This window comes from Corythoichthys intestinalis, chromosome 20, assembly GCF_030265065.1.
Source record: "Corythoichthys intestinalis isolate RoL2023-P3 chromosome 20, ASM3026506v1, whole genome shotgun sequence".
Classification (NCBI taxonomy): Eukaryota; Metazoa; Chordata; class Actinopteri; order Syngnathiformes; family Syngnathidae; genus Corythoichthys; species Corythoichthys intestinalis.
Window position 1 is genome coordinate 3,433,425 of NC_080414.1, and position 24,472 is coordinate 3,457,896.

Consider the following 24,472-nt stretch of genomic DNA (forward strand, 5'->3'; position numbering starts at 1 on the left):
CTGGTTGACATATTACAGTGCTGGCCAAAAGTATCGGCACCGCTTCAATTCTGTCAGATAATGCTTAATTTCTCCCAGAAAATGTTTTGGTAGTAATAGCTTCATTTATTTTTCTTGCAATGAAAAAACACAAAAGAAGATGGGGGGAGAGTTAAATCATTATCATTTGACACAAAACTCCAAAAATGGGCCAGACAAAAGTATTGGCACCCTTTGAAAAATCATATCTAATTTGTGTAATTAACAGCCCCTGTTACTTACCTGTGGCACATAACAGGTGGTGGCAATTACTAAGTCACACTTGCAGCCAATTAAAATGGATTAAAGTTGACTCAACCTCTATCCTGTGTCCTTGTGTGTACCAGATTGAACATGGAGAAAAGAAAGAAGGCCAAAGAACTGTCTGAGGACTTGAGAAGCAAAATTGTGAGGAAGCATGGGCAATCTCAAGGCCACAAGTCCATCTTCAAAGACCTGAATGTTCCTGTGTCTACCGTGCGCAGTGTCATCAATAAGTGTAAAGCCCCTTGCACTGTGGCTAACCTCCCTAGATGTGGACGGAAAAGAAAAATTGACGAGAGATTTCAACGAAAGATTGTGTGGTTGATGGATAAAGAACCTTGACTAACATCCAAACAAGTTCAAGCTGTCCTGCAGTCCATGTGTACAACAAGGTCAACCCGTACGATCCGTCGGCATCTGAATGAAAAGGGACTCTATGGTAGGATACCCAGGAAGACCCATTTCTGACCCATAGACATAAAAAAGCCAGGCTGGAGTTCGCCAAAACTTACCTGAGAAAGCCATAAATATTTTGGAAGAATGTTCTCTGGTCAGATGAGACAAAAGTAGAGCTTTTTGGGAAAAGGCATCAACATAGAATTTACAGGAAAAAAACGAGGCCTTCAAAGAAAAGAACACGGTCCCCACAGTCAAGCATGGTGGAGGTTCCCTGATGTTTGGGGTTGCTTTGCTTCCTCTGGCACTGGACTGCTTGACCGTGTGCATGGCATTATGAAGTCTGAAGACTACCAACAAATTTTGCAGCATAATGTAGTGCCCAGTGTGAGACGGCTCGGTCTCCCTGAGAGGTCATGGATCTTCCAGGAGGACAATGACCCAAAACACACTTCAAAAAGCACTAGAAAATGCTTTGAGAGAAAGCACTGGAGACTTCTAAAGTGGCCAGCAATGAGTCCAGAGCTGAACCCCATAGAAAACCTGTGGAAAGATCTGAAAATGGTAGTTTGGAGAAGGCAGCATTCATTGTTAGAAACTCATTGATGGACACTGGAAACGATTGTTCGCAGTTATTTTATCTAAACTTTGTGCTACCAAGTATTAGGCTGAGGGTGCCAATACTTTTGTCCGTCCCATTTTTGGAATTTTGTGTAAAATGATAATTATTTTTTTTAAAAATTCATTCCCTTCTGTGTTTTTTCATTGCAAGCAAAATAATTGAAGATAAAACTACCAACGCATTTGTAATTGCAATCATTTTCTGGGAGAAATTGAGCATTATCTGACAGAATTGCAAGGGTGTCAATATTTTTGGCCAGCACTGTATGCTAAAGGGGATGTCATGCCATGATTAATTAATATTGATCCATACATAAGGCGCACCAGATTATAAGGCGCACTGTCGGCTTTTGGAAAAATGAAAGGTTTTTAGGTGCACCTCATAGTGTGTAAAATACGGTACTTAAATTTACACACTTCTCTTTATACTTTTGTCCACATACTGGCTTGCGTGAGTGTTTTGCTGTCCGTGTGTACCTGGTCTCTAATTTCCAGATAGCACATAGTGCTGATGAGCACACTACGCATATGCCTCTGAGTCTGTTGGTTTGCCTGGCTGTCCAAACTGAGTCTGTTCAGGATGCTGGATAACAAACTCACATAATTGCAAATCTCTGCATTGTTCCCAAGCATAATCAGCGCAGAGAGGTTGTTTAGCCCATATTGGGACCTGAAAACAAAAGGAGGGGTTACACAATGGGGATGATTTAATTTTAAGTGAGTGCTAAGTGAGGTGCTGAGGGTGCTGCAGCACTCCCTGGTGTTAGAGAGATAAAAAGTGTTTTGGTAGATTCTTTTTTTTTCCCATTTATTTTTGTTAAAAATAAATCAATAAATAAAACATTGTAACAATAGTTTATTTAATTCTGGGGATTAAATAAATATGTTGATTTTTTTTTTGTTTTTTGTTAATAACATTGTTGCCACATGACACCAGGTCACGTTGGATAAGGCGCTATTAGAATGAAAAAGGTAACTGTTGACAGAGGAGGCATGCCGCAAAATGTATTAGCAATTTTTCTTAACAAAATATCAAGACATTGAAGGAATTGAAGGAATCTTTTAGCCATATTGCCAACATCACGCCAGCCGAACTGCCGGACCCGCGCTGGCACAGTCCCGACCCGACAACCCGGCCAAAAGGCCAAATTCCGCGCGTTCACCTTAGTCTTATCCCCTTGTACTGACTACATTTTGAAAGCTGGAAAAAGGCTTCGAAGCACAAGTTGACAATTCATTCAGGTCGACAGCGATCAAACGGCAAGGCAAAACAGAAACAGACTCAAGCGAGGAGGCAGACTCGTTCAAAGGTCACCATATAACAAGTCAAAAAAAGGTTCCCGAGAAAAAAATGACAATGCTTGGTTAAACATTCAGTCTTTTGAAGGCTCTCGCGGGGCGGGCCATGGGCAGGGAAGGAAAAACGGTGTGTTTAGGATAATCCTCTATCGCAGTTTGGGCTGTTTAGTTCGTGCGTCACAGTTGCTAAGTTACCGTTACTGGGGCAACTGCAGTGGGAGATTTTGCCCGCCTCAGGATCAAAGGGGTTCTTAGAGTCTTATCAGTCGTGTTATCAGTTGGATATTGGGCGTTCCTTGTGTTGGGACAGGACGTCCCGCCATTTGTTCTGGACTCTCTGGAAGAACTGATTGATGGTGCAGACGTGGGCTTGTAGGTGTCTTGTCTCGTCAACGTCAATCTTGCTCAGTCAGTTGCATGACGCACACGTTGGGCTTCCGTGATAAGAAGGCTTCATGTATCACTTATGCCCTATGTTCTGCTTCTTTTCCTTAAACTATGGTGTAAGTACTATTTATTTTATATTGGGTGTGTTACAGTAATACAAACAGTCAAACAGTAAATCGGAGAAACAAAACTATTCCCTGATTGATAATCGTGTATTGGGGTAATACAAACAGTTGATCGGGAAATACGAGAAAATATACTATTCCCTTCAACATCTTCTGAAATTCAATCTGAGCTCGAAAATGAAGATAATTTTGAAAAGTTAGTTGCAGATTTAGACCGTGGAGAACGTCATATAGCTTTCAGTGTAGCCATATTATTGTTTCTTGATGCAGTTGATCTGCCGCTGTGCAGAGCGTTGTTGGATATTCATGTACAATTTATTTGTGTGTTGTGAAAAGTGGTTGTTAAACCGAGGCTGATTGGATAGGGATTTGCTTTATAATTTACAGACACTTTTATTTCCAATACAAAAACTCCAACACACTGTAGGTGAAATAGAACGCTGTCTTTGTAGTAGCCCAGTAGTAGTACGTTAACTATCCAGCATGCGTGTATACTGCCATTGGGCAAATTTGGACCGAAACGGCTGTTTTTGGATGGGGAAAAACAGAATACGATCCTCAGCACCCATGAAAAAAGTGATGATATTTAAAATAGTACTTACAACGCAACATCAGGATTATGGAAGGAATCGTTTCTGAGGAAGCTGGGCAAGACTTGGACAGTTACAGGGCAGACGTTGGTAGATGATCCATGCATGCTGCTTTTGATTTTTGTATATACAGTCACTATTTAAAAAAGAAATGCGTCAGGTCTGCCATGTGTGGGACTAAACAAATATATAGCACCTTTATAGTCATTAGAGGGATGTCCAGACGGGAGGCTGAAGTAGTACTCGAAGTTTCTCCCCTGGTACAACATTCTGGAAGGTTTGCTGCCGACACTAAAACTGTACTCGTACAGTAAGTCCTTCAAAACAAATATTAATGAGAATCTGGATTGAAAAAAGAAATTGTGCCCATTTAGTGCAAGCATGCAGTAAAGTGCGTATGACACCAAAAAGCATGTTTATTTCATATTTCATGCGGTATTTTATGCTCCTGAATGAAATGGACAACTTGGATGTGTGTGGAAGCGATCGTTTTATTAATTCAATTTTTGAATCCCGCACCATGAAAAAGAGTGACTTCCAGCTCCAGTTTTGGGTTTAGGACGAATGTAAATGTGACGTCACCCGGGTCAGCATCTCATAATACAGCATTGCTTTATAGCATGCAGATGGACCGCGGATTCAGCTGATTTTGTGTATTAATTTGTTTATTTTACGCATCACGCCAGCCAAACGGCTGCAGGATTTTGTAGCTGCACCAGGGAGAGGCGTTTGAGCCTTTTTGGGTTTCAAAAATTGCCTGTTCACCCCGAGATCGGCCGACAACTTTGGGACCATTGGACTTACAAGGAAGTGAGTAAACATCGTGTTTTGTATTATGTCAAATACTGGGATCATGGCGCACGTTTTAATATGGAGGTGGCTTGCATTTTGTGGCTGACAATGCTCCTTGTCCACTGAGAATGTCACTCGGCCAACGACCGGCGGCTTGTCATATACCCCCCTCGGTCCTCTATAGCACTATACTCGGCTTATTGCCCTCTTCGTGTGTATTTGTGTTCCTGTCAAATTTTCCACTCCATCAGAAATTGAAACTTTGTGTTAAAAATGGCCGCGAAAACAAAGTAAACAGTACAAACTTTCTTCAAATAAAGGAATATTTTACTTATATTTGATCATGGCTGGACATGTAGAAAAGTTCTCCTCAGACACATCTTGCCTCGTTAGCTGCACACAACAACTGCACGCAACTCTCTCACTGTTTACGTCTTTGCTGTGTAGTTAAGCATTAATTCACGCCATATTCGTGTTGACCATGTGGCAACTACGCGCTCCCCCGACATCGGCCAGTTTGTCCGGCGGTCATTCTCCAGCTGCTTCCCAGGCAAAAAAGCTCTCCTGCTTGCAGCAGGGAAACGACGAGCTGTAACTTTCTCTCCGCCGGGCGGGTTGCCGATCAGCAAAAACAATCGACAACCCCGCCGCCGTGTGATATGATCCAAGGTAGTTTTGTGTGATTTTTCCCTTCGAAAAGTGAAAATAAGACTTTGAGACGTCACTTGGTTCTGGTTAGAATGTCGGCTAGCAGTCTCGCCTCCTGGTATATTTTACGCTCTCCGGAACCGGGGCAGGGAAATGACAAAAGCCGGACCAACTCCGATGGCATAAAATATCGTTTGGGAGGTGCCAAGAAGTGGACAGTTTTGACCATTATGGAGTAATTTTGCCATGTCCTACTGAATAAATGCATTTTTAATATTTATTATTCAATTTAGCACAAGACTGTGATTTGTCATGACCATACCATTTATTTAGCAATTGGGGAAAAATACTTGGATAAAAAGAATATCCTGTAATAATATTGGAGTAGAGAGATTGAAACAATTACATTTTGCTGCTCTCTGTCATACTTTCCTCATTCTGAATCTTCCCCCTCAATGGGCTGAATTCTAAATCAGATGAAATCTTGACCCTGCCGACGTCATCATCCAGCTGGGGATGCTAGAGCGCTATGATGACAGGTGGGGCTAAACGGCAGATTAAAAAGACTAATTTCTCGTCATCTGCGCTTTGCCAAATTTTTGTATATAGTCGAATTGTCTCAAAATATGATTCTCATTCACATAATAATGCTATTTAAGACTTTTTTTTGTCATGTCATACGCACTTTAAAGGTTATGGAAAATAATGTCAGTAAAAATAATTAAAGGTCACCTTCAGATGAGTATTTGTACTGTGACAGTAGAACATGTTATTACCTCTCTCCCTGAAGTGCAGAAGATGCTAAAGTGTGTGTACAACTCCAGTCCTTTTCTTGGTTGCACCTGGCATGTCATTCCTTTAGGAACGGGCTTCGTTCTAAAGAACAGTTGAGTCCGGCCTAAAATAATACTTTGAGATTCTTTGTTTTAACAGAGACAAAAAACAGTACAATGTGGTCAGCATTTAGTTATTTTAGCAAACATTTATGTTTTGAATGAAGGACTCACTTGCTATGACTTCCAGTATATACATGCTGCTCGGCTTAAGACTAAAAGGCATGAAGCTAAGCAACTCGGAGCTAAGTCCTGCAAAGTTGTGACAGCGTTATGATAAACATTGTCAAAGCAATGAGGTGATATTTTCTGTATCTCGAATACCTGTGTCGGTGTAGGAAGCTAACAACCCGGCCTCTACAGGCTCTCGAGGAAGGTCTAGCAAGGTTTGGTCCCGAATCACCATCCTGGGACTAGAATCCAAAAGGTTGCTCCCCTCGAGGTCATGTGATGCTTGGTCAGACGATGGGTCATCTCCTGGTCTCAGGCTCTGAACATTGACAGCTAAAGGTGCATATTCTTTAGTAAATGGTATTTTTCCAGCGATGCTAACAGTAGCTCTACCAGTTTCACCTATGAGACGTCGCAACAATTGTCACGCGGCTCTATTATAGCAATCAGACTCAAGCTCGCCGTTCTATGACCACACCAGCCTGTTTCAATCACGTGGCGTCTTTACCGTAAAAAATGAAGTATTTGACGTAGAGCGCTGCACTCAACATGACTCGACAGTGCGGACTTTAACCTCTCTCCCAGTTCTTATTTGGCACCGATTGACGAATCAAAACCGGATAATATGATCATAATATGAACTTTGAAGGAAATACTGGATTCCCTATTCAAACTAGGAACTATTTTCTCCACTAGAGGGCACTCATGCTCTCTTGCCATTGTTTTTTCCATTTGTGTTTTTCAATGACAAAAACTACAAGTCAATGACAAAATTGCCATTGTTTTTCCATTTGTGTTTTTCAATGACAAAAATTGCCATTGTTTTTTTTCGTTTGTGTTTTTCAATGAAAAAAAGTAAAAGTCAATGACAAAAATTGTCAGTTTTTTCTGTTTGTGTTTTTCAATGACAAAAATTGCCTGTTTTTATTGTTTGTGATTTTCCATGACAAAAAGTAAATGTCAGTGATGAAATATACTTTTAGATTTATTTTAATTTATTTGCTTATTCATTTATTTAATTTTGGCACTTCTGTGATTCCCCAATAATGCAATAGGAGTACAGTATAATAAGAACAGTTCATATAGTTCATATAGATAACTTAGTACTGAGAAAAAAATACCATTGTTGAATTTTTTTTTTAATCAAACATCGTAAGCAGTTACTCACAATGTTACTCATTTCTTGGGTATTTTACTGGTACTTTTCACCAAATACTTTTTTACTTGTACTTGAGTACATTTTTTGGATGACTACTTTTTCTTAATATTATTTTGAAGTAACACTATTCTTACTTGAGTAAAATTTTGGGCTACTGTTCCCATCTCTAGTTTAGCCATTACACGGTCAAAATTAGGATGTCGACGAATTAATGGGCACATGTGATTGGTTGTAATACTGGGTTCCCATTACACATCACCCTGCCCTGTCACACTCAAATCTGTCCTATCTTCCCTCTTCCTATCCTTTTGGTTAATAGTAAGCTTAGGAGTGCTTACTGCTAGCGGAGTTCAGAGTGCACCCCACTTACTGCCCATAGTTAGCTGGGATAGGCTCCGGCACCCCCAAAACCACATTCGGACACTGTGCTACTTGACTGAATTTATTTGGGTAGTCCGCTCTAAACCCACTGCCATCCTCCTTCATTATCTGAATAAATACAAGGGGAGTGCACCAAACTCCCATGTGGCAAATTAAAACTGTTTCAATATTTAAAGTCCAAGCAGCTTAAGGTAACTTTTAATTCAAAATTTTTAAGGGAGACGTGGTGAATCTAATCACATCATACACCATTTAAAATATTTATTATTGTGGTTGAACCAGTGCATACTAGAGTTGCACTACATAATGGAATAATTACCGTAATTTCCGGACTGTAAGGCGCTACTTTTTTCGTTCATTTTGTATCCTGCGGCTTATAGTCCAGTGCGGCTTATTTGTTGATTTATTTGTGTTAATAGGCAACCCATGCATCCTAGCATGCATTGCAGCACTACAGCTGTAAGTAACAATCATTATTCAGCATGCATTGCAGCACTACAGATGTAAGTAACAATCAAAATTCATGTTCTTTTATTTAATTATTTATTCATTGACTGTTCCAGTTGTTTCAATAATTGCTTGTTATGGTATTTGGTAACACTTTATTTGACAGCGGCGTCATAAGACTGTCATAAGACTATCCTAATTATGACATGACACTATCATGGGCATTACTGAATGCTTATGACAGATGTCATTAAGTGTCATCCATCAAATACTGTTACCAACTCCATTTATGTCCAGCTCGGATCTTTTACATCCATTCAAAAGTGAGATCATTTCCCGAATGAAACTGAATGATAACTGTTATAAGCATTCGTTAATGCTCATGACAGTGTCATGTCATAATTAGGCCTGTCGCGATAACAAATTTTAGTGTGCGATAATTTATTTCATAAATTATTGCGATATGCGATATTATTGCACCCCCCAAATTAAAAAATAAAAATACAATAACACTGTGAGAATACAGTATATAATAATAGAACATGTACACCCATTTAAACGCAATAAATGTTTACTCTTAAATTCAAAAATACTTTTTAGGAAATCACAACTAAAAACAATAGACCATGCCTCTTTTAAGTAAAAAACCACAATAGTAATACTTGCACAGAAACACAGAAGAAATAAAATGTGTTTTTAAGAAAAATAAAATTCCATTTAATAATTTAAGCATCCAGGCAAATGAAAACTTTTCCCCTCATAGCTTCTGCTATGGCGTTCCATGTGTAATACAGTGGTACCTCTACATACGAAGTTAATTCCTTCCAGGAGCTTGTTTGTAAGTCGAAATGGTCGTATGTCGAGCAGGATTTTCCCATAAGAATACTCCGCGACCCTCGTGAGGACAAAGCGGCATGGAAAATGAATGAACAAATTAATAATTCGTTCCACAGCCCAAAAACCCACACTACATCCTTAATAAATACTGCTGTTACTATTGCAAATAGCAATTACAAAGAGCAAAACACATAAAATATGAATAAAGATCAGAATAACAATAATATAATAATAGCAATAATACAGTACAGTACCTGTAATAATGTAACGAATCGGCTTCTAATGTGGCGGACTTTTTTGCTGCACCTGAATGCACCGCGGGGCTGACGGTGAGCAGGAGAGCGCTATTTTACTTTCTGTTTTGATCCTGGCGTCAACAGCAGTGGACACTCGGAGAGTTAATGGAATAAATGATTTGAAACCTGACGAAGCTGGCGATTTGTTAGGCGATGTTACCACAATAAGAACTATCACCTTAACTTATAAAGACTGGCGAACGGAGGGGGACCGCCGAGCTCGGCATTCTACGACCCAGTTCATGGATGCACACACCATGTTTATATTTTGCCATCATTCACATCATTTCACTGGTAAGCGTCACCTTTTCTTTTTTATCCTCCACCTGCACTGTCACCTTTTCTTTTTTTTCCTCCATCTGCACTGTCACCTTTTCTTTTTTTTCCTCCACCTGCACTAAACTTAAACTGCACTAAACTAAAAACAGAACTAAAATGCATTTTGCGTAGTTGGTAACGAGGAAGCCGAACTTTTAACAGCACGTCAGCAGGTGCACGCGAGGCGATAAATTGCAGCGGAAAAATTAACGCCTTCGTTTTTATTTACCGTGCGATAAATGGAATTATTGCATATTGCGACAGGCTTAGTCATAATTATGTCTAACTGTCTAATGACAGTCTTATGGCGCCACTGTCAAATAGTGTTACCAAATACCGCAACTAGCAATTATTTAAACAAAAAGGAACATTAACTGAATAAATAATTAGCAAAGAACATGAATTTTGATTGGTATTTATATGTTACACTGCAATGCATTCTAGGAGGCATGATGGACAACAACAGCGTTGACAGCATGTGGCATAAAAGGTTGACCGTCTCCCCCAAGGAAGCAGTGATGGCCAAATGAAGCTTCTTGAAGCAATGAAGCTTTGCAGCCAATTAGCTAAAAGCTTCATGGTGGTTTGTTTGGTCTTCTGACCGTCATATGATGCCGCTGTCTAATGAAGTGTTACCGGCTAATATCTTTTGGTGTAAATATCCCATAATACAGTGAGGACAGCTGCGGCTTATAGTCCAGTGCGGCTTATCTATGAACAAATGCCGTTTCCGTGTCACATTTGGTGGGTGGCGGCTTATAGTGCCAAAATGACGGTATACACTTTATACCTGTTGGTCTCCCTGCTGAGATTCCAGGCTCTCCCTCTGCCATTTGCAAAGCAACATTATAATCTGCGGAAGAGCACAGGCTTCAACACACACTGGTGAAAAAGCGCTTGACAATAACATTTGACAAATGATGACACTCAGATCATGCTGGCGCCTTGAAGATACCTTGTCCATCAGCACTCTCCCAGTCTGTAGAGGAGTCGTAATCAATATCAAATTTCCTTCCAATTTTCCTCTGATCCAAATGGACGGTATCATCCACGAAGGCAGTCGAGTACAGAGAATCCAGAAGATTAAATTCCTCTTGGGAATGATAAGAGTGCTTCTCTCCTAGCCATAAAAAGCATTATCTGGTAAATAATTCATTCCAAATCACCACATCATTATAAACTCCAGCCTTGCATTTTATTTGTCACAGTCATAACTTTGTAGATTCCAGTGAATAATATTAACTTTTTAAAAATCACTTTTGAGTCATTACCGTATTTTCTGGACTAAAATTTGCACTTTTTCCCCCCGTACTTTGACATATTTATATTCAGGTGTGACTTATGTACAATATAGATAGTCCCCGGGTTACGACTAGAGCTGAACGAATACTCGAGTAACTCAAGCAACTGGAGTTGAAAAATTGATCCGAGTAATTTTATTTGCCTCGAGGAATCATTTAATTTTGCCAGCTCTATGCATCACGTTTTGCCCGGACTACTTTTGCTGACGTATGTGTAGCGGAAGAAGCAATAAAACCTGACCGCTAGCTACATTCACAAACAGACTAGCATTGTACTTCAACATATTTACGTAAAATAAATGCGAACTGCACGTTTTTTTTTTGGTTTTTGCTTTTAACCAAGCATCAAGACTGCTTTACGTCCATATCTATAAAGAATTCAGGGATTTAAGCATTTATTCACAAGAATTTTCACTGGAAAAGGTCTGTTTACATCAGGCAGCAGAATAAATGCTAACTGCACCTTTTTTCGCTTTTAACCAAGAATCAAGATTGTTTTACATCCATATCTATAAAGAATTCGGAGATTTAAGCATTTATTCACAAGAATTTTCAACGGAAAAGCTCTGCTTACATAAGGCGGCTGCTAGCTACATTCACTAACAGACTAGCATTTTACTTCGACATATTTACGTAGAATAAATGCTACAGTATCTGCACTTTTTTTTCTTTTAACCAAGAATTGAGACTGTTTTTCGTCCATATCTATAAAAATTTGAGCATTTAAGCATTTATTCACAAGAATTTTCACTGGAAAAGATTTGTTTACATCAGGCGGCCGCTAGCTACATTCACTAACAGACAAGCATTGTACTTCAACATATTTATGTAGAATAAATGCTATCTGCACTTTTTTTGCTTTTAACCAAGAATCAAGATTATTTTACATCCATATCTATAAAGAATTCAGAGATTTAAGCGTTCATTCACAAGTATTTTTACCGAAAAAGCTCTGTTTACATCATGCGGCCGCTAGCTACATTCACTAACGGACTAGCATTGTACTTCGACATATTTACGTAGAATAAATGCTAACTGCACGTTTTTTGCTGTTGCTATTAACCAAGAATCAAGACTGTTTTACGTCCATATCTATAAAGAATCCGGGCATTTAAGCATTTATTCACAAGAATTTTAACTGGAAAAGCTCTGTTTACATCAGGCGGCCGCTAGCTACATTTACTAACAGACGAGCATTGTACTTCGACATATTTACGTAGAATAAAATCTAACTGCACGTTTTTTTTTATTGCGTTTAACCAAGCAACGATACTGTTTAACATCCATATCTATAAAGAATTCAGGGATTTAAGCATTTATTCACAAGAATTTTCACCGGAAAAGCTCTGTTTACATCAGGCGGCCGCTAGCTACATTCACTAACAAACTAGCATTGTACTTCAACATATTTACGTAAAAGAATGCTAACTGCACGTTTTGTTTTTTTTTGCGTTTAACCAAGAATCTACACTGTTTTACATCCATATCTATGTAGAATTCAGGGATTTAAGCATTTATTCACGAGAATTTTCAACGAAAAAAGCTCTTTGTCTGCGATTCCACTCGGTCAGCTCTGACGGCCTCGCCAGCAATGCAGGTCCCGTGTCCCATCAATACATTATGAAGTCTATGGCTAGCCTTCTACTTCCAGAGTTGGCATAGTTCCTCAGAACTGGTACTGAAGATGAAGACTTTAGATGGATTTGGTCGTGATTTGAAGTGGGATCAAGAGTTTGGTAAACAAATAAGGCTGTGTTGTTACGTTAACAGACGCCTATTTAGCCTATTTAGTTATTTATATTTTGCATACCTCTGATGGTGGATGGGGTACTGAGGTCAACGGCAATACAAAAAGGGACTAGAAAAGAACACAAAGTTGAATGTACAATTATACTACACTATAATTTACTCCCACTAAAACTGAATAAACATAATTTACCTTCTAATACAGGTTTAGAGGAAGCATTAACCAAGTGTAAAGTCCATGTGTACTGGATTCCGTTTGAAGGAACCTCACAATCCTCACAAGTGGCTTTGACTGAGATGGACTGATCCCAGTTTACTTGGTCTCCTTCACACTCGAGACAGGATATAGTGATCCTCCTGGATCGTAAACAATCAGAAAAATATTTTGTTGTTTTTTTTGTACATTTCTGTCATTTGTGTAGTGCTGCAACGATTAATCGATTAACTCGAGTATTCGATAAGAAAAAAATATTTGAATTAAATTTTATTGCTCCGAGTATTCGCTTAATTAAAGTGGTGTTGTAATGGTTTATTTTGGAAGTGTTTGCATTTAATTTTATTGATTAGGGTGGATACACTGCCCTCTGGTCTGCCTCATTTCACATGACTGAATCCAACTGCTCCCTGTTAAGACCAACGTAAGCTAAGTTTTTGTTTGAGCTAATGTTTTTTAATGAATTCATAATTTAGTGTATAGGTATATTTAGCCATTTTTTGGGGGAATATGTGTCTGAACCATTTGTTGTTGAGCATTGTCAAAAAAAAAGTTAGCATTTTATAGCATTTAAGCTAGCGGACTTTTGCTACGTAAGTTAGCCAATTGTTCTTTTGTTGGGCTTAGATCGTTATCAAATTTTTTTACACGGTTTGAGGCTCAGCTCAGGTATTTTAATTTTTCATGTTTCTTATCCGATTACTCGATTATTCGAACTAACTAGTTCATCGATTAATCGACTACTAAAATAATCGATAGCTGCAGCCCTACAGTTGTGTCTGGATCATTGTCATGCTCGTCTCATACCCAACCACGTTTGGCGTTAACGTGACAAAAGCCTCAGTGGAACCTGACAGCTCTCCACTGTGGACGGTGAGTGTGAAATGAAACTGGTCAAAGTTGTGTTTCAAGAAGCTCATGGGAAAGGTGAGCACGGAAGCATTCGTAGCAACATGATGGTTAAAGCAGGAACTTTTGATGGAGCTAACTGGTTCACACAGCCATTCGAATCTAGAATTTCAAAGAAACATTCACTAAAATATGAACTAATGTCTGCTTTGAATTGTATTACGCATATTCACCTACCTGACGGGATCTGTAGGGAAATCAGGATTATAGGAATGTTGTCCATCCAGCATTACCATTGTGCCATTCTTGTTGTTAATGAAAAAGTTAGTACCGCCCTGGATGGAGGCCACAGGAGGGCTGGGTATCACTTGAACTCTCACACTGTAGTTACTGTACACCACACTACCGACTACCTTGACCTGCAGAAGATCAGTATTTGTAAACTCAACCCATACACATAGCACCCAATCAATACTATTGTGATGAACAGCGTGTCACCCTACGCCGGAAGCAGAAGTGGGTAGAGCAACCAAACATTTTACTCAAGTAAGAGTAGTGTTACTTCTAAATAATATTACTTAAGTAAAATTATAATTAGTCATCCAAAAAATTGCTCAAGTAAAAAAAAAATCATTAAAAAGAATACTCAAGTAATGAGTAACATTGTGAGTAACTGCTTACAATATCAGATTATTTAAATAAATGGTATATATTTTTTGTCAACACACCTTCATCTACAGGTAGTACCCGGGTTACGATGTACAGTATGTACGACGCGCGAGTTACGTGATTTCGACTTTAGACGCCGAAGTCCACCATTTTATCTCTGTCAGTTTTTTTTTTTTGTCATGTAAAACAGTACCTAATTGTACCTCGTCGTCGTCATTGTTTCCCGCTTATCCTGTCAGTATCTTTATTATTTTTAGTATAGTGTAGCATAGGCGGAGTTTGACTTTTGGGGCGCGGGGGCACAGCATGCTGATGACCCCAACACGCAGTGTCAGCAATAAAATTGACTTACAAGAATATTTATAATAATAAGTTGACAGTGAGGGGTTTTTTCCCCATGATTCCTGAGGGGAATTCTAAATCAGGCTGTTTAGGCAATACTTTTCGCCAAGATCGTCATCCATTGAATATGGTACGTCCGCCGGTGTCGTGCCAATGTAGTTACCCCAGTCAAAAATTGTGTCTGGATTCATTTCTGTTGGGGGCATACTAGAAAACAGGCACCCTGCTTACTCCAACCTACCTTTGCCGTAGCAATGTAGGTGTCGTAGTGCAACAGATGACCTGGCAGCACAAGACTCTGCTTGTGGGCATCAGGAACAGGCAAAATGTGCCCAGCGGAGTTAAACAACGACCATGTGTAACGTAGGCCCCTCAAAACGTCACATTCGACGTCACCCTCGTAAGACACCCCCAGATGTATGACGTCATGTCGTCGCACCTGAGTACATATAAATCTTCAGAGAACCAGTGCAAAAAGACAAGTACCGTAATTTTCGGACTATAAGGCGCATTTGACTATAAGCCGCCACCCACCAAATTTGACCACCAAATTTGACACAAAAACTGTCCTCACTGTATTATGGGATATTTACACCAAAAGATATCAACCGGTAACAATTTATTTGACAGGGGCATCATAAGACTGTCATAAGAACAAATGAATCACCATGAAGCTTTGAACCAATTGGCTGCAAAGCTTCATTGCTTCAAGAAGCTTCATGTGGCCATCACTGCTTCCTTTGGGAGACAGTCAACCTCTGCTGCCACCTGCTGTCTAGTTTGTAGTGCAGACCACATACTGCCTGGTGCGCACCAGATAGTTTATAGTGCGCACCACATACTGCCTAGTGCACACTAGATAGTTTGTAGTGCACACCACATACTGCCTGGTGCGCACCAGATAGTTTGTAGTGCTCACCACAAACTGTCTGGTGCGCACCAGATAGTTTGTAGTGCAGACCACATACTGCCTGGTGCGCACCAGATAGTTCGTAGTGCTCACCACAAACTGTCTGTTGCGCAACAAATAGTTACTAGTGTGCACCACATACTGTTTTGTGTGCGCCAGCTAGTTTCTTGTGCGCACCACATACTGTCTGGTGTGCACCAGAGGGTTTCTAGTGTGGACCACATACTGCCTGGTGCGCACCAGATCGTGTCTAGTGTGCACCACATACTGCCTGGTGTGCACCATATAGTTTCTAGTGCGCAACACATACTGCCGGGTGCGCACCAGATGGTTTGTAGCGCGGACCACATACTGCCTGGTCCGCACCAGATAGTTTCTAGCGCGGACCACATACTGCCTGGTGCGCACCAGATAGTTTCTAGTGTGGACCACATACTGCCTGGTGTGCACCAGATAGTTTGAATGCGGACCACATACTGTCTGGTGCGCACCAGATGGTTTGTAGTACAGACCACATAATGCCTGGTGCGCACCAGATGGTTTGCAGTGCGGACCACATACTGCCTGGTGCGGACCAGATAGTTTCTAGTGCGGACCACATACTGCCTGGTGTGCACCAGATAGTTTGTAGTGCGGACCACATACTGCCTGGTGCGCACCAGATAGTTTCTAGTGTGCACCACATACTGCCTGGTGCGCACCAGATAGTTTCTAGTGCGCACCACATACTGCCTGGTGTGCACCAGATATTTTGTAGTGTGAACCACATACTGCCTGGTGCGCACCAGACAGTTTGTAGTGCTGACCACATACTGTCTGGTGCGCACCAGACAGTTTCTATTACGGACCACATAATGCTTGGTGCGCACCACATACTGCCTGGTGCGCACCAGATAGTTTCTAGTGTGGACCACATACTGCCTGGTGCGCACCAGATAGTTTCTAGTGTGGACCACATACTGCCTGGTGTGCACCATATAGTTTCTAGTGCGCAACACATATTGCCGGGTGCGCACCAGATGGTTTGTAGTACAGACCACATAATGCCTGGTGCGCACCAGATGGTTTGCAGTGCGGACCACATACTGCCTGGTGCGGACCAGATAGTTTCTAGTGAGGACCACATACTGCCTGGTGTGCACCAGATAGTTTGTAGTGCGGACCACATACTGCCTGGTGCGCACCAGATGGTTTGTAGTGCGGACCACATACTGCCTGGTGCGCACCAGATAGTTTCTAGTGCGCACCACATACTGCCTGGTGCGCACCAGATGGTTTGTAGTGCTGACTACATACTGTCTGGTGTGCACCAGATAGTTTGTCGTCCAACATGCTTCCAAGCATGCATTGCAGAGTAACAGATGTAAATAAGAATCAAAATTCATGTTCTGCGCATTTTTTTTTCAGTTGCTGTTCCAGTTGTTTCGTTAATTGCTAGTTATGGTATTTGGTAGCACCATCATAATTACGACATGACACTGCCATGAGCATAAATGAATGCTTATGACAGATGTCATTTGGTGTCATCCGGCAAATTATCTCACTTTTGAATGGATATAAAAGATCCGAGACGGACACAAATAGAGTTAGTGACATAATTTGCTAGATGACACTTCATGAAATCTCTCATAAGCATCCGTTAATGCCCATGATAGTGTCATTACATAATTATGGCAGTCTTATGACGCCATTGTCAAATAAAGTGTTGCCTATTAACCCAAGTAAATCAACAAATAAGCCGTACTGGACTATAAATCCCAGGATTCAAAATAAGGGAAAAAAGTAGCGTCTTTTAGTCCAAAAATTACGGTAAATAGCCCTACCTGTATCTTCAGAGGGCCCATGTTCTTCACAGGCGGAGGCTGACACGGGCGGTCCAAGACGAAGATAATGCTGCTCATGTAGGCAGAACTGACCTTATTGGACGCAGTCACTTCTATTTGGAACTCTCCGGTCCTACGACCAGAAACGTATGGGCGTATCGTTTGTGTATTTGACGTGTAACGCCACAATGAACATCATCCACATTTGAGTTTAAACATTGGGCCCACCTGAGGAACGTGTGCTGTTCAGTACTTTGTCCCACCCTTGTCGTCCCGTCGCCGAAGCTCCATATGTAGGTGACGTCGCTCCCGGAATTGACTCTGCAACTCACTGTGAACTCCTGGTTCCGCAGAACGTAGGCCCGGTGGAACAGCTTGTTGAGCTTCACTTCGCTTTGTACGAGTATGGAATACATAACAGAGGTGAAGGCGATGTGACCATCAGACATCACCACTGTTATATTATACCTACAAAAGAAAAATATACATTTTAAAAATTGAAATTTGTGTACTGTATTCATGGAATAGAAATTTTACTTTCAATACATTTGATGAAATCTTCAACCTAAACTTTTGTGTTCAGTATGCTGCTTTACAAATACTACCTGAAAGAATATAAGCAGCCCGTACTGTGCTATATATACACTACTGTACGTGTTGATCCCTCTGGTGCGTGCAGACATTGGCCACATGGTGGCAGTAGTGTTACACAGGTAGAATTGATGGACGTATCAAAGAAATGTCAAATTGCATGATGTCGTACAGTACAGTCCCTGACAAAAGTCTTATAGCTTATCCATTTTGTAGAAACAATTGCGAATAACCTGACTTTGAATTATTCAATTGGTTTCAGAAATGGCTCATACGAAAGCTAAGACCCTCCCAAATGATGTTGAATGTACAAAAATATATTTGTTTCACTCAAAAAAGATTTATCATTTAATGAAGACATAAAGGTCAAATTTTGGCAAGATAAAAGTTTTGTCGCCAACAGAATGTAGTGTGAAAATTGAACAAAAAATGTACTTCAAATACAAAAATATGTTACATAACATAAGCGAATTAAGTAGTGGTGCTGTGAGATCCAATTTTAATATTTTGTATAACTTCCATGCGGTTCGGCAAGGATTCATGCAATTTATTGATGAAGTCCTCAAGAACATCAAAGAAAGCAGTCTTGCATGCCTCCCAGAGTTCCCAGAGTTCTTGGGTTTCGTCTTCCATGCTTCCTCTTTCATCCTTCCCCAGACATGCTCAATGATGTTCATGTCTGGTAACTGGGCTGGCCAGTCCTGGAGGATCTTGATCTTCTTTGCCTTGAGGAACTTTGAGGTAGAGATTGTCGTATGCGATGGAGCGCCATCCTGCTGCAGAATTTGTTCCTTTTTATGGTTAGGAATGTAAGAGGCAGCTAAGATTTGTTGATATTGCAGACTATTTATGTTGCCTTCCACCCTGCAGATCTCTCGCACACGTCCATATTGGATGTAACCGCAGACTATGATTTTGCCACCACCAAACTTCACAATTTTGTGGCAAAAGGTGGATTTTTCAGATGAACCTTCCATTGAATTACACCACAGTCGCCGCAAATATTGGAGGAGACCTACTGGAGCCCACATGGATCCGAGATTCACTCAGGAAACAGTGCAGTTTGGTGGTGGCAAAATCATGGTCTGGGGTTACATCCAGTATGGGGTTGTGCGAGAGATCTGCAGGGTGGAAGGCAACATTAATAGCCTGAAATATCAACAAATCTTAGCTGCCTCTTACATTCCTAACCATAAAAAGGGACAAATTCTGCAGCAGGATGGTGCTCCATCACATACCTCAATCTCTACCTCAAAGTTCCTCAAGGCAAAGAAGATCAAGATCCTCCAGGAACATGAACAGGATGAAAGAGGAAGCATGGAAGATAAAACCCAAGAATATTGATGAACTCTGGGAAGCATGCAAGACTGCTTTCTTTGATGTACCTGATGACTTCATCAATAAATTGTATGAATCCTTGCCGAAGCCCATGGAAGTCATACAAAATATTCAATTTGGATCTCACAGCACCACTACTTAATTCGCTTATGTTATGTAACATATTTTTGTATTTGAAGTACATTTTTTGTTCAATTTTCACACTACTTTCTGTAGGCGACAAAACTTTTGTCTTGCCAAAATTTGACCTTTACGTCTTCATCAAATTATGAATCTTTTTTCAGTGAAACAAATATATTTTTGTACATTCAACCTCATTTGGGAGGGTCTTAGCTTTCACATGAGCCATTTCTGAAACCAATTGAATCATTAAAAGTCAGGTTATCAGCAATAGTTTCTACAAAATGGATGAGCGACAAGACTTTTGTCAGGGATTGTAGTAGCATATGGAATTATAAATCTTGTAGAAGAGGTTTTATGTTTTACATTCAACGTACTCTCCAGGAGTGGAGTATCTTTTGGTGATTTTCCTGCTGCTTGTTTTGGCGGTTGTGGAGTCTCCAAAATTCCACAGGAATTCAAGTGGATCATGAATGTCAGTCACAACCAGGAACGTCACATTAGTATTCGTTGGATAGGTAGGGCTTGCTCCAGAAACGAACACAGCTAAAAAGTCAGATTTCATATAAAAATAGAGCATCAACTGAATAGACGTTACTGAAACAAACTCTGCTGTGGACTATTAGAAGTGTGTGTATATGGATGCCTCCTTACCACTGTCATTCTTGTTGGGAATAGTGACACAGAGGTCAGGGAAGAGAGGTCGCACAACCATCTATAAGTGGACAAATTAATGCTTCTCAATGATGTTGTTCTGCTGCATTGTTGCGCTTTATGTTGGTGTTGTTGGTCATATCTAATTTTCGCTCATTTTTTAAATCACTGTTTCATCAGTATAACTGTTATTGAAATGTCAAAATGTATCTTACACTTGAAGGAATCTGACCTTTTAACCAGATAGCTGGAATCACGGCAGACGAATCGCCAGACCCGTGCTGGCGCAGTTCCAACGACCCGGGCCGGCCAAACACCGACAACCCCGCCAAAAGGCCAAACACTGCGCGCTCACCTTAGTCTCAACCCCTCGTACTGACTCCATTTTGAAAGCTACAAAAAAGCTTCAAAACACAAGTTGACAGTTTATTCAGGTCAACAGCGATCAAACGGCAAAGCCAAAAGGCAACAGACCCAGGCGAGGAGGCAGACTCGTTCCAGGGTCATCATATCACAAGTCAACAAAAGGTTCCTGAGCAAAATGGCAACCATTAGTTAAACATTCAGTCTTTTAGAAGGCTCTCGTGGGGCGGGCCATAGGCAGGAAGAGGGGTGTGTTTGGGTCTTCTGTTGCAGATTTGGGCGGTCAAGTTCGTGTGTCACCGTTGCTGGGTCATGGTTAATGAGGCAACTGAGGTGGGAGGTCCGGCGTGCCTCACTGTCTGAGAGACGCTGAGCTATCAAACTTGGAACTCTTTTTGTTATCGGGTGTTGTGGTAGTACAGGACCCCCCGCCATTTGTTCTGGACTGTCCTGAAGAGCTGATTATGGGATTTGGTTTTGCAGACGTGGGCTTGTAGTGTCTTGCCTATCACCTGGTAGTCAGCGTCAATCTTGCTCAGTCAGCTGCATGACGCACGCGTTGGGCTTCCGTGGTCAGAAGGCGTCCTTATTTGCATGTTGTCTTGGCACTGCAAGTTCTAATCATTCCAAGTGCATCTGTTCATAATATCAAATATATTGTGCTTGTTTTTCTTAAACCATGATATAAATGCTATTTATTTTATATTGGGTGTTTTAGAGGAATACAGACGGAATGGAATAGAATCCTTTCTGATATTTATTGTTTGACTGTTTGTATTACTCTAACACACCCAATATAAAATAAATAGCATTTATATCATAGTTTAAGAAAAAGAAGCAGAATATATTTGATACGGAAACGGACTACGGAAACTGAGCTGCATGACGCACACGTTGACTAAGTGAGATTGACGCTGACAAGCATGGCAAGACATCTACAAGCCCGCGTCTGCACCACCAAATCCCACAATCCGCTCTTCTGGACAGTCCAGAACAAATGGCGGGACATCCTGTTTTGCCACACGGAACGCCTGACAACAAGAATACTCCTCAGCTGAGAATTTGAACACTAAGAGCTCAGGCTGACAAAATCTCCAACTCTAGTTGCCTTGGCAACTGTGATGCACGGACCTGCAACGGAAAATTACCCTATACAACAGCCAAAAACACCGATCTTCCGTACCACAGCCCGCCTCACCAAAGCCTTCAAAGGACTGAGCTCATTAGCTTTTTTTAAAATCTTTTCTCAGGAACATTTTTGTGTACTTGTTGCCTTTTGACCCTGGAGCCAGCTTTCCTCCTTGTCTGATTCTATTTGCTGTTTTGCCTTGCTGTCTATTGCTGTCGACTTGGAATAAATTGTTAACTTATCCTTCGAAGCCTTTTTTCAGCTTTTAAAATGGAGTTAGTACAAGGGGTTAAAACTAAGGTAGCGCGCAGAGTTTGACCTTTTGGCTGGGTCATTGGGGTTCCACCGCCCAGGGCCGTGGGAATTGCGCTTGCGCAGTTCTAACGGTTCGGCTGGCATGATTCTGGAAATCTGGCTAAAAGGTCAAATTCCTACAAGACCAAAATTAGAATATCAGTAAAATGAAGAATGATACTCACAATACTTATTGTCTTCTGTGTCCAATCACATTCATTTGAAGCATTCGCTCTCACTGTTTGAATTCCTTTGATGACATAGATCCAGATCTAAAATACATATGTTGAATTACTTAAAAAAAAAAACAATTAAAAAAAAAAAAATTATGTACTGTTTAAAATTGTGCTACAAATGGGCGAAACATTCGAATAAACGATCCAAAAAAAAAGGACCCCACACCACACACACGTATAACCCCTTTAATTGTAAATGTATGCTCACATACCAGGCTGCTATTCAGGCCCTCAAAAGTCCTCTCGACCCACACCTCCTCGTCTCGCTCCCCGTGACTAAACAACCAGCACAACTGTGCCGCCGGCCCTTCAAGAGCCACGCACTCTCGCAGTGTGACGGGATCCCACACATAGGCAGTCCCTCTTTGGGAGCTCCTATGCGGGAGGGGGGTTCTGTGAAGCCAAGAGATCTCCAACGGCGCCACGACGCAAAGGCTCAGGGGGGAGGAACGCTCGGAGACTGTCGCCTCTAAACATAACAGGACAGAAAAAGAAGGTTAAAAAAATTTAAAATTCCTACAGAAAGGATCGCTCATGTTTTTTTTTTTTAATCAAATAGTGATTTCATGTTTGACTTCCAAATTCTTTCCAAAAAGAACTGTAAAGGAGCCATCATCTGACTCATTGACCTGCTGTGAACTTTGACCCTCTGAGGTCCCACAGAGGAACTCCTCAGTGATGTAAGAAGGTACACCCAGTACCACATACTCTAACAACATACATATACAGTATACACAGTACACAGTAATGGGATATAAAATCTTAATACGTATTGAAGGAATCTTTTCTCGTATTTACTGTTTGACTTTTTGTATTACTCTAACACACCCAATATAAAATAAATACCATTTATATCATAGTTTAAGGAAACAAGCAGAATATATTTGACATAGGGCATAAGAGATACATGACGCCTTCTGATCACGGGAGCCCAACGCGTGCATCATGCAGCTGACTGAGCAACGCTGACGAGGCAAGACAGCTACAAGCTCACGTCTGCACCACCAACTCCCGCAATCAATTCTTCCAGACAGTCCAGAACAAATGGCGGGACATCTTGTCATGACAAGGAAGATCTGATAAGGAGGAACTTGTGACCGAGAAGTGAACACTCAGCACTCACGTGGTGCTGAGGTGGCAAAATCGACAACTTTCGTTACCCTGACAGCAGTAACTCCCGAATCCTCCTGTCCAATCCACAAACACACAATATTCCTAAACAACGCCCTTCTTCCTGCCCACAGCCCGCCCCACAAGAGCTTTCAAAAATACTGAATGTTTAACTAATCGTTGTCATATTTTTTCAGAAATCTTTGATATTGTGATATGGTGACCCTAGAACCAGTCTGCCTCCTGACCTAGGTCTGTTGCTGTTCTGTCTTGCCATCTGATCGCTGTCGACCTGAATAAATTGTCAACTTCTGTTTTGAGGCCTTTTTCCAGCTTTTAAGATGGAGTCAGTGGAAGGGGTTGACACTAAGGTGGATGCGTACAGTTCGGCCTTTTGGCCAGGTTGTCGGTGTCTCGCCGGCCCGGGTCGTTGGAGTTGCGCCAGCACGGGTCCGGTGGTTCGGCTGGCGTGATTCTGGCAATCTGGCTAAACGGTCAGATTCCTTCAGTATGCACTTGTAAAATGGTATTCCATTCTGTCATTGTTTTGTTCCATCAATAGACTGATCTAAATATAAAAATAAAAAGACGCACCCTTTGGAAAATGTGCATTTGCTGATCTGAACAAATATTTTATACTTACTTGAGTTGTTGGCACAATCCAGATCAGTGATACGTTTTTTAGGGATTGTTACAAATATATCTTGACATGTTAATGTCATTGTTTAAAATTTACAAAATTACAAAGGTTTATATACTCAGAGTAAAAAATTACAAATATAGAGTGGTACCTCTACTTATGAACATCTCTACATACAAAATTTTCAGGTTATGACGCGCCTCACTGGGAAAATATTGCCTCTTGTTTCAAAAGAACTTTCAGGAAACAAGAGGCAAAAATACAGTATGGCTGGTACTGAACGTAATGCTAGGCTATTCCCCAGCATTCCTGGCATCCAATTGGCTAAGAGGGACATCCACTGTATTTGTATGTGCGTATCCCAGCGTATGCTTCTTTCGTTCCTCGTGTTCCGACAGCTTTACATGAGTGTATTAACATTTATTCTTGGTTTTTTATATTATGCACAACTCTGATTTGATGTTTATTGTGCCACAATCTAGTTATAACATGTATTTGTTACATGTTTTGATGCATTTTTACACATGTCTGAATTTAGGGGGAATTGGAAAGGATTAGGGC

The 24,472-nt window shown here is 40.8% G+C and overlaps 1 protein-coding gene across 1 annotated transcript in view; it reads right to left on the minus strand.

Moving 5' to 3' along the window:
• The window catches only part of LOC130908404 (polycystic kidney disease 1 like 1), a 45,209-nt gene extending 22,784 nt beyond the window's left edge, over positions 1–22,425 (minus strand). The window contains exons 1-19 of the mRNA XM_057823795.1: positions 22,374–22,425; positions 22,111–22,197; positions 20,140–20,200; positions 19,863–20,031; positions 17,665–17,904; positions 17,437–17,569; positions 14,945–15,142; positions 13,930–14,111; positions 13,651–13,854; positions 12,823–12,986; positions 12,694–12,741; positions 10,538–10,702; positions 10,373–10,435; positions 6,298–6,477; positions 6,148–6,225; positions 5,917–6,059; positions 3,897–4,017; positions 3,713–3,836; positions 1,900–1,969 (exon numbers count right to left, since the gene is read on the minus strand). Coding sequence (XP_057679778.1) covers positions 1,900–1,969; positions 3,713–3,836; positions 3,897–4,017; positions 5,917–6,059; positions 6,148–6,225; positions 6,298–6,477; positions 10,373–10,435; positions 10,538–10,702; positions 12,694–12,741; positions 12,823–12,986; positions 13,651–13,854; positions 13,930–14,111; positions 14,945–15,142; positions 17,437–17,569; positions 17,665–17,904; positions 19,863–20,031; positions 20,140–20,200 — 2,343 coding nt within the window. The 5' untranslated portion in view covers positions 22,111–22,197; positions 22,374–22,425. The remainder of the gene's footprint in view (positions 1–1,899; positions 1,970–3,712; positions 3,837–3,896; positions 4,018–5,916; positions 6,060–6,147; positions 6,226–6,297; positions 6,478–10,372; positions 10,436–10,537; positions 10,703–12,693; positions 12,742–12,822; positions 12,987–13,650; positions 13,855–13,929; positions 14,112–14,944; positions 15,143–17,436; positions 17,570–17,664; positions 17,905–19,862; positions 20,032–20,139; positions 20,201–22,110; positions 22,198–22,373) is intronic.
• Positions 22,426–24,472: the final 2,047 nt, after the last annotated feature.